The 10,550-nt window shown below is 41.4% G+C and overlaps 1 protein-coding gene across 5 annotated transcripts in view; it reads left to right on the forward strand.

Moving 5' to 3' along the window:
* The window catches only part of uckl1b (uridine-cytidine kinase 1-like 1b), a 28,459-nt gene extending 18,694 nt beyond the window's left edge, over positions 1–9,765 (forward strand). For 4 of the 5 annotated variants that reach the window (XM_058642775.1, XM_058642773.1, XM_058642771.1 and 1 more), the window contains exons 8-15: positions 1,297–1,316; positions 2,321–2,419; positions 2,510–2,603; positions 3,398–3,460; positions 3,553–3,675; positions 4,736–4,843; positions 4,945–5,101; positions 8,937–9,765. In XM_058642775.1, coding sequence (XP_058498758.1) covers positions 1,297–1,316; positions 2,321–2,419; positions 2,510–2,603; positions 3,398–3,460; positions 3,553–3,675; positions 4,736–4,843; positions 4,945–5,101; positions 8,937–9,016 — 744 coding nt within the window. In that variant the 3' untranslated portion in view covers positions 9,017–9,765. Of the gene's footprint in view, positions 1–322; positions 340–1,296; positions 1,317–2,320; positions 2,420–2,509; positions 2,604–3,397; positions 3,461–3,552; positions 3,676–4,735; positions 4,844–4,944; positions 5,102–8,936 lie in introns of all 5 variants that reach the window. The other variant, XM_058642772.1, reaches the window with a different exon arrangement.
* Positions 9,766–10,550: the final 785 nt, after the last annotated feature.

The following is a 10,550-nucleotide window of genomic DNA, read 5'->3' on the forward strand; positions in this document are numbered from 1 at the left end:
CATTGTTTTCTTGATAAACCTGAGAAACATCCACCGTCATTATTATTGTTCTAACATCATTTCTAATAGAAATAATACACTCATGACTCTTGGTGTTGATTCATGGCATGTACTTACTTTTGGATTTAATGCTGCAACTAATTGTCACTAAAAGCTAAATAGTTTTTGTGTGTGTTGTGCTACAGTGCTCTTCAATTTGTTTCCTCCACTGTTCACACGCTCTCTCTTACACACACACACACACAGTAACAAACATGCTGTTGATGGCCTATTGTCTCACTTTCTACCCCAACCCCACTGCAAATTCGTCCGTGGCTCACAGCGCGAGCTCAGCGTCAGGTAGAGTAGCCTTTATCCTGTCTATCCTTCTCTTCCTCCACCTTCTGCCCACTTCCCCTCCACCACTCCAGCTTACCCCTTACTTGCAGGGGGAGAGACGGAGGCTCGCAAAACCAAACTTTCCACTGATCTGCTGGCTGCCATGGCATATCAGCAGGTGGCGCTCTTGTGCCACGTCTGTAAATCAAACGCAGCTCCTTAAGGAGCCGGCGTGAGATGCATAAAGAGTATTGTGGAATAAATTGAAATACACGGCGATGTTTTTTAAAGTGGGGCAGCCAGCATTTCATGTAAAGACGTTGGTTTTCCCTCTTTATACCTTTGTAGACAAATGACAACTCACACTCTTCCTGGCTTCTGTGTCTAAAAATACACCAGCGAGTCAAGCCGCTGACCCCTCCTGTCATAAGACAAACGTGAGAGAGGCTGTAACACAAAGTGTGAGAGAGGAAGCTCTTGCTACAGCTATTGTTGACTATCACATACCTCAGCCACAGAGAAAGTTTCCAATACCCAACTACAAAGCGCTGAGATTTTCCATTGAATGTCAGCCACAATATGTGAGACTGAGCCAGAGAGAGAGAGGGAGGAAGTGAGCTTGATGTCTGTCTTTAGACACAGGATATGCTGGGGCCTGTGAGCTGAACCTCTTCTGTTCTTCATGGTGAAAGAGTGACAGCCACATGTTGGTGCGTGCACCTCCCACGCGTACACACATTTGGATGCACGTGCACTAGATACCAAACTCTGGTCCAGACACCTTTTTACACCCAGTTATTTTAATTAAACATGGCAGTGGATTTGGAACATTTGAAATTCTCAGCTGTCACACTTGTCACTGTGTCCCTCATCCCTTCATCCACCTGACATTGTGTCTCTTTCTCATTTTTCCTCCTGTTTTCCGTTGTGCGTCGTGTCTGTGTGTCTGTTTTGATTGTTGTTGTGTTGTCATCGAAGAGGAAACTTCGCTGGGATATGTGAGCAGACTTGCTACGTTTTTTTATTTCCGCTTTCTTTGCATCTGGCTAACATGTGAACGCAGTGACACTGTGGGCACCTGAGGTGCTTTTTCTAATAGTGTGTTTCTCTCTAGAGCCCAGTGGAGAGCTGGGATAACCACATATTACAATATGTGTGGAATACTGGGGTCTTCATTTATTATTAAGTAGCCATGGAAAATAACTGTCAAATTCATTTCATTTTTTTGTAAGCTTGATTCATCATCTTCCGTCATTATTGCACTCTGCAGTTTCCATTGGCGTTTTCCACACAGTACTGTGTGCTTTGCAGTTTTGTTCGGTGAAAGTGGTTTCACACTATCATTGTCGTCTCCAGCTAGGGCTGCACAACAGTGGACAGTGCAATGTTTTGCAAAACTTTTCTGTCATATAGTTGCTACATGATATATGTGTGTTCAGGGTTCATATAGTTATGAAAAACATGGTGAAGAAAACCGAAGAAAAAGAAAAGAAATTCAGTCAATGACTGTCAATTAGGAAACGCTGATACAATCAATATTGGCTGAAGACATTGATCTGCAGTGTTTCCTCTACATACACAGCCTGCCACTGCAAAACCACTACAGCTGGTCTGCTGCTGCTGCTGCTGCTGCTGCTGCTGCTTCAGGGTTGGACTGTGACCACTGCTTATTGAGCCTACCTTAACCGTAGTAGGTCACAGCTGCATCTGGGGCAGGACCATCGTGCTCTCATCACGTCATTGACTGTGTTTACATAACAATGGACAAGCTAATGCTAACTGGAGGCTAGAGGGATATTCAGCTGCACACATTGCAGTGATTCAACAATATATTGTGCAACCCTTTCTCAAACTACTACTGAAACATGTCTGTGTCCTGTGTGTGTGTGTGTGTGTGTTGTGTGTTTTTCTTCACATACAGTATGTGCGTGTGCACTGTACACATGCACGTTGTTTGAGCTTGTACTCACGCCTGCTTGATTTGTCATTGCTATGGTTACAGGGCAGCCCTGGCATCTGCACACCAGGCCCAACCCCTCCCCCAAACCCTCAGTGTTCTGGAGAGCACGCCCCAGGTCAAGGGGATGCACACCATCATCAGGTAAAAAGCTAATGTGTCGGATACATTTCATCTGTTGCCAGCACGATATGTGCAGCTGCCACTAGATATTGTCTTTTTTTCAATGTTAAGGAATAAGGAAACGAGCCGAGATGAGTTCATCTTCTACTCCAAGAGGTTGATGCGTCTGCTGATCGAGCGAGCGCTCTCCTTCCTCCCATCGCAGGTGCAAAACACTGACATACACTGTTAAACATGCAGTCCATAACTTTTGTTGATGATTGGAACTCTGAACTGGGAGTGACGTCACCCTCGGTTCACTGTGTAAATGTAACATGTAAATGTAATTTGGGCTAGTCATCGTTAGCAATACCAGTAGATTACAACGCTTTACATCGTGTTTTGTGCTCCATTTGAAAACAGGCTTTCTCAAGCAATACTATCAGACCTGACTAAGGGAGTGTTTGTGTATATAATGCAGCAGTGCAGGGGTGGGCGGAGACAAACTGCTGAACGACTGGGTTATTGGAGCACTAGAATTCACTTCTGAGACTTTTCTTGTGCTCTTTCCTTGTGTTTTCAGTCAACTTCAGTCATCTGTCTTAACATAAGACAAAGAGAGACAGAGGGAAATATATTGCATTCTAACATTAGAACTAGACATTTGTTTATTTGTAAAAGCTACGCACTACAATTTCATTCATTCATTTATCCATTGTGTGTATTCATTCATGTAGTTCTGGTAATATTGTAACGATCACAAGCGACAGATGTGAGTGACCTTGATAAAGCTCAGGGCATCAGCTTTACTGCTGGTGCTCCAGCAGAAGCAGAGGCAGAGGCATGCATTAGCTCCAGGCATGTTTTATATAGTAAAGCAGAGAGCAATATCATAAAGACAAAGTTAAACCCTATGTGCAAACAGGAACACGTCTCCTAAAACTAACTACTTGTCACACACAATGCTGTTCTGTAGCGCAGCACTGTTTCTTACAGTGTTTTCATTTTATATGGTCTCAGGTCCACGTGGTCCAGACCCCCCAAGGAGAGGATTATGAAGGCAGGGCTTTCCATGGCAAGAGGGTGAGTGAACTTCATTTACCTCCTTCCTCAAACCCAAATGGATGCAATTAACCTCTGTTTAATATTTCTGTCGCCGCTGTGATGTCCTCCAGATCACGGGCGTGTCCATCCTGCGAGCTGGGGAGACCATGGAGCCAGCTCTGAGGGCCGTGTGCAAAGATGTCCGGATTGGCAAGATCCTCATCCAGACCAACCAGGACACGGGAGAACCAGAGGTACAAATGATCATCTCACAACTGCAGCACATTTTAATCTTCTTCTTCTTCATTGACCTTAAACAATGACTTCATGTGTTGGTGACTGTGCTGTGTATGTGCACTTCACTGAGAGCCAGCAGAAGACACTCAACTCTCATAGAAAACATGGCTGCTAGTGGGGACACAAAGAAATACTGATTTTAGCCAAAAGGCTCAACACACACCTGTCTTCTCACCATTTAGATCTATTTGAAATCTTTCCCATTATAGTTTTTTCCCCTTGTTTTTAACTGCTTATTTTCATTCTTGTTATTTTGTCTCTGTCTTTGAGTGTCTTCAAAAGTCGCCCATCATTTTCTTTATTATAAATAAAGAAAATGCGTCATTGTTGTTATATTTACGATTATTATTATTTCATCAGCTTGAGTCGACAATATCTTAAACATGTTTTTGCCCCTTGATCCTTCCATTAAATAGACTTTTCTAAGCAGAATCAGACGTTTGTGTGGCTTTGTAAATTCTCACTTCCCAAACCAAAGTCCATGAAAGCAGCAGTTTGACTTCACAGCACACAGGAGCTGTTGAACCACCAAATTACAATGTGTTACTTTGGGACTTTGGTGTTTGAAATCCTTTATTCAGATTTACCCAAGTGACTCAAACTTACCAAATGATCAGCAACCCCTTTTGTCCCTTTGAGGTAAAATGTCATTTTCTTGATGGACTTTGGTGCAGGAGAGTGAGCTGTAAAGCAGCTCACATGTTCTTAAGCTACTGTAGACTTTGATAATGTGAGCCTTTAGCTAAGTTGCTAAAATATATTTAACCTTGTGTCAGTCGCTCATATAGTGACAAAAACCTGAACAATCATTTTAAATGTAACTATATTTAATGATTCATAGTGTTTAAGTTTGGCATTTATCCTGTCTTTTATCTTCGATTCATCTACATGTCCTTTTGTGGAAACTGTCAGGTTGTGTGTGGGTGGGTTTTCTGCTCAATGCCACCCACAGAGAATATAGCGACAGGATATAGGTGCTGGTCATGTATGTCACCACATCCTTTTTTAACTCGTCAGCTTCATTACCTTCGTCTGCCGAAAGACATCAGTGAGGATCACGTGATTCTGATGGACTGCACCGTGTCCACTGGAGCTGCTGCCATGATGGCCGTACGAGTGCTGCTGGTGTGTACCCCCCCCCCCCCCCCCCCCCTCACAAATCTAAATCCCTCTGCATTAAATCGCATCACACAACTCTTAATGCACAGGCATGTTTTTGTTTTCAGGATCATGACGTTCAGGAGGAGAAAATCCTGCTGGTGTCTCTGCTAATGGCAGAAATGGGAGTTCATTCAGTGGCTTATGCATTTCCACAAGTCAAAATCATCACCACAGCCGTCGACAAGAAGGTCAACGATCTCTTCCACATCATACCTGGCATCGGTGAGTAGCACTGAGACATGTCACATTATATTAGGGCCGAAAAACTAGATCTGGTAATAAATACATTCATTCATTTAAAAATCATTCAGCCCTAAATATTAGCTGACAGGGGGTCACACCCTGGACATGGTCGACAGAGACAAACAACCTCTTGTGCAACTAACCGCTGCATGTTTTTCCTCTGTGAGAGGAAACCAGTACCCAGAGAAAAGCCCACAAACAAACTAGTCGTTCTCATCGTTGGCATTGTCCATATTAATGTGCAATAATCACTCTGCTCACACAGATAATACCTCCATGAATATTTTTACTTTGGATGCTGTCAAACCACTGCACCCAAACTCATACTGTCAGTCTAAATGTGTGTGTATATATACATACGTATATAAATATATATATATATACATATATTTATATATATATAAATATGTATACATATATATTTATATATTAAAGGGAAGTGGGACTTTAGGTTTTTGTGTCAGGCTGCCCAGAGCCAGAGCCTCCGACTTAACCTAGCCTCTGAAGGATACAGTTTATTCTGTATCCTGAAAAGACACTTAACTTGTTGATAAGTTCAATAAGGGTCGGAGTGAATGTCTCAGGTCTGGTCAGAAACATCAAAACGTCATCAGCATAAAGTGTAATCTTGTGCTATGGTTAGGCCATGTATGTCAGGGTTTGTCCTAATTGCCTCAGCCAGAGGTTCGATGGCTAGCACAAACAAAAGAGGTGAAAGAGAACAACCCTGCCTTGCACCCCTTTGAGTCTGGAAGTTGGAAGATCGAAAGCCATTACTGTGTACTGCAGCAAGAGGGTTGTTATGTAGAAGCTTCATCCATCTAATAAATTGCTTGACTAAACCAAATTTATGCGGCGTGTGGAGCAAATAAGGCCATTCAACGCAATCGAAGGCCTTCTCCTCATCAAGTGAAATAACCAGACCTTCAAGTGATCACTGATGGAATAACTGTACAGTATTCATTAATCTATGCATATTGTTGCACGAGTTGCGACCTTTAATAAAGCCAGTTTGGTCCTCCTTGATCAGCAAGGGAAGTAAAGTCTCTAGCCGCGTAGTGAGTATCTCTGAGAGGAGCTTTAGATCCACATTTAATACCGAGACTGGCCTATAGGAGGCACAATCATCTGCTTTAAAATCAAGGATATATTAGCTTCCCTGAAGGACATGGGTTAGGGTTAGGGTTAGGGTTATAAAGCAATCTGAACCCCTTCTCTTTTGCGGTAAGTCAAAACCTTTCTCCGTTTAACCGGAGTGTGGACGCCATTAACATTCCAGGTACATAGAGTACATGGAGTCTGATTTGACTGTCTAGCGCTAGACTGTCTAGAGCTAGACTATATCTCTATATCTTCATAAGAAAAGAATAATTATGTCATGTATGATGATAATGGGGGCGGGACTAGATAAGCTTTTGCTTCTCCCGCTTTCCCTTTCGGTTATGTGTATTGTGTGAACTACACTGTTGTGTGATGAGTGATCTAAATGTCATGACCGAAATAAACATATAAATAAATAAATAAATAATAAATAAATAGATTCAGCGTCTGCACAGTCATCAAGATTGAAATAAAATATTTCCTTCTTCGCTAGCTTGTTGGCTAGGCTCCTCTGGTTTGGTGGAGTTTTCAGCACAAGGCTTTGCCGCGCAGTGCTCATCTCCAGTCACATCAAACAAGACCGGCTTTATGACTAAAATACACATCATTTCAGCCCCTCCATCAAACAATAAAGCAGAGAAAATGAGCTTGATGTCTCAGACCCTTGTTTGTTATTTATGTTTGATTCCCTGCACACGATAGTGCACACTACAGTATCACAAACATATCCACTGCCTGTGTTGTTAAAGCGTAATTCAGCACCTGTTGTAGTAAATAGCTTCTGTATCGTGAGGTTGGAGGAAACACCCACACCTTTTAAACACAACAGTGCAAACTCAGCCCAAGCTCCATGTGCACAGCCACCTGATAGTGAAACAGCAGTTAGAAAGTCTCACACTGGCCACAGGTCAATTCATTTCAATTCAATTCAATTCAATTCAAACCCAACAGTTCACAATAACAAGCAAACACTTGGCTTCAGTGGAGAGAAAACTCCATTTTAACAGAAGAAGAAATCTCTGACAGAACCAGACTCACACATGTGCAGCATCTGCCTCGACCGGTTGGGGGGAAAGGACAGAAAGAAGAGAGAGACCAGGAGCAGATACACAACAACTATATCAAGTTATAAGTTTATACAGTCAGTAATGACATGTTTATACAACTATGATGTCATTTATATAAGCAGCAGCAAATTATAGCATAATAATAATTGTGATGATATGTATGATAATAATAGCCTTGAAACTGGATCTGGGTCCTGCAACCTGCAAGATGAGGTTAGAGAGAGAGGGGAGGAAAAGGAAAGGAAGGAAGGAAAGACACAAACTAGGGAGAGAAAGAACAAGGTTAATGACATATAATTAAGTCATATTAATACCCTGAGTGTGAGAGAGTGCAGTCTCGGTCTATAGCAGCATGACTAAGAGCTGGTCCAGGTTTCCCTGAACCAGCTCTAACTATAAGCTTTATCAAAAAGGAAAGTTTTAAGTCCAACTTTAAAGCGGCCATAGCATGGTCCTCACTTCTATGTGAGATATGGAGGTGTACTTACAAACATGAAGTGGTTTTTATGGTCAAAAACGTCTCAAATGTCTCATCACTGACGCTCTCGTCAGACCAAAACCACGCCCACAGAACACGGACTGTCTTGTGATTGGCCAGTTACCTGGAAGTGACGTCATTGGCACGTCAGCTCTCAGACCCACAGCTCCGCCTCTGGAAAGACGGATGCACCGCGAGCAATGATCAAAACATTGAGTAATGCTGTAATCCCTGACACATTTGATCCAGAGTCTGACCCAGAGACAGTGACACTGTGACAGTGAAAGACTGCTGCAGGACGCCTGGAGCTTGGATAACGTTGTGGTTACTGAGATGATAAACACACGAGCAAACGCCTGTAGCTTAGCGTGTAGCTTAGCCTGTAGCTAAGTGTGTAGCTTAGCGTGTAGCCAGCTATTGCTAATGCTAAACAATACGACAAAACAAGCACACAAAGACAGTATTGTTGGCACTGCTCCTTCCTTTAGGTGAAGTTTGGTGCTGCGTCCTGCTTTATATTGAAGAAGAAGAAGAAGAAGAACTACTCTTGTTGTCGCTGCTGAGCGTATCAGTTGTACGGAGCAAGAGTAGTTCTTCTTCTTCTACGGTTGAAAGTACGTCAGCGGATGTGCCCGGACTCTAGTGCCCGGACTCTAGTGCCCGGACTCTAGTGCCCGGACTCTAGTGCCCGGACTCTAGTGCCCGGACTCTAGTGCCCGGACTCTAGTGCCCGGACTAGGAGGCGCTGCTGTTTAGAGGAGTGGTGAAATTCGCCAGTGACGTAACTAGTCTACGGAAGGGCCATTCCGCTTCGTAGAGGCCTGCGCTCTCAGCAGTGGATAAACTATGGGAACTTTAAATAAAGACAGAGGCTCCGCCTCCTGAACTGTCATTGGGCGCTCGTTCCACAGGAGAGGAGGAGCCTGGTAACTGAAGGCTCCGCCTCCCATTCTGCTCTTACAGACTCTGTGAACCACAAGTAAACCTGTATTTTGGGATCTAAGTGGTCTGTTAGGGTGATCAGGTCAAACTAGGTCTGATCATTTATAATCATGCAAGTGAAGCCTTCATTTTCTACTACACTGTTAAAGGTGCAGATCTTGTGAATCAAAACTGAAGTGAAATGATTTTTTACACCCTTCTAATGATCCTTTTTTCATCCATGTAGGAAACTTTGGCGATCGATACTTTGGAACAGACGCGCCACCTGACTGGAGCGACGACGACATGGATGAGCCCAGTTATTGAGAAATTCACTGTGCATGAACTCACTGAGAGTGTGAGGCTGTAACATAACACACTGTAAGGGAGTCCTGAATTATGAAGGAAAACATTTATAATGTACAGCCGTATGTTATTATTTAATGTAAATAATGTCGCGGAAAGTGATGTTCATGAAGTTTGAATCTTTCTTATTTTATTTTTATATGTCCAGTAAGTTAAGTCCAAGTTTCTTTGAGTTTGAATAGTTTTCCTTCAGTCTCAGAATGTGCATATATATGTATCGCCTTAAGCCGTGAACTGTGGAGGACACAACTGAATGTACATTTGCTGGAGCTGTTGAAAATGATGCTTTTATGGTTATTTTTATCACATAGTTTTCTCCCCACAACTTTCACCAAAGTAAAATGATGAACTTGTGTTGCTCATCTTCCACCGCCACGAGCACTCTGTGAAGGGCCACTCCATTGGAAAACGTGTAGGTGTATGTGTTTCTATGCTCTCTGTGGAAGCTGACCTGACATGTTGAAACCCATCTTCATTATGCAGCTTTAAGTGCGCACTCGTGATGTGTATTTATGCAGCAAGCCCTTCATTTACATATGTTTTACTACTGTGGATGGACCTGACCAGTGGAGAGGCACGTCATATTTGTCTCTACTGCCATGGAAGTGACTCGTGTACATTTAAAAAAGAAAAGAAACAAACACAGATAAGCCTGAAGGTCCCTGCTGCTGTTTTTATGTCTGATTGTTTGTGATAAAATGATCAAGTCACTTCCTGCTCTTTTCTTTTTTTACAAAGTGTCACCTTTGAAACACCAGTGCCTGTATAATGTTGCCTTCTATACAACTCATGATTCAACTGCATTTATTTATTTGGAAATGTACAACATGAAAAGAGATATTTGATAGATATATATATATATATATACACACATTTACATATATATATATATACATATATGTATATATGTATGTATATATATGCATATATATGTATATACACACGTGTATATATATATACACATGTATATATGTATATATATATACATGTGTATATATATGTGTGTTTATATATATATATATACACACATGTAGTATATATGTTTATATATATATATACGTATATATATATATTTATGTATCTGTGTATATATATATACATATATAGTCATTTATAGCCTTTTGCCTTTCGAAAATTATTAAATGAAATGATGTTATGCACTAATATATAATTATTATAATGTACACAATGTAAAATATAATTTGATTGTGTTTATTTTTAATATAAGGGTACATTCATGAACATAACTTAATCCTGTGCATTTACTTTATGATAATTAATGTTTTTACTCGCCATTATTCTGAATAGTAAAGTTATTAATTCATATATTATTTAAGGGTCTATAAAGCTACTGTAATTACTGAAAGTAAATGAAAAGTTTGAGGTAACTGTAAGTCAACGTCTTTCCTTTAGTTCACAGTCATTAAATGTTTCTGTGTAAAGTGGAAAATTAGTTTCCCTTCAGTGACACTTCGTTCATGTATAATGACACTAA

Source organism: Solea solea, chromosome 11, assembly GCF_958295425.1.
Source record: "Solea solea chromosome 11, fSolSol10.1, whole genome shotgun sequence".
NCBI lineage: Eukaryota > Metazoa > Chordata > Actinopteri > Pleuronectiformes > Soleidae > Solea > Solea solea.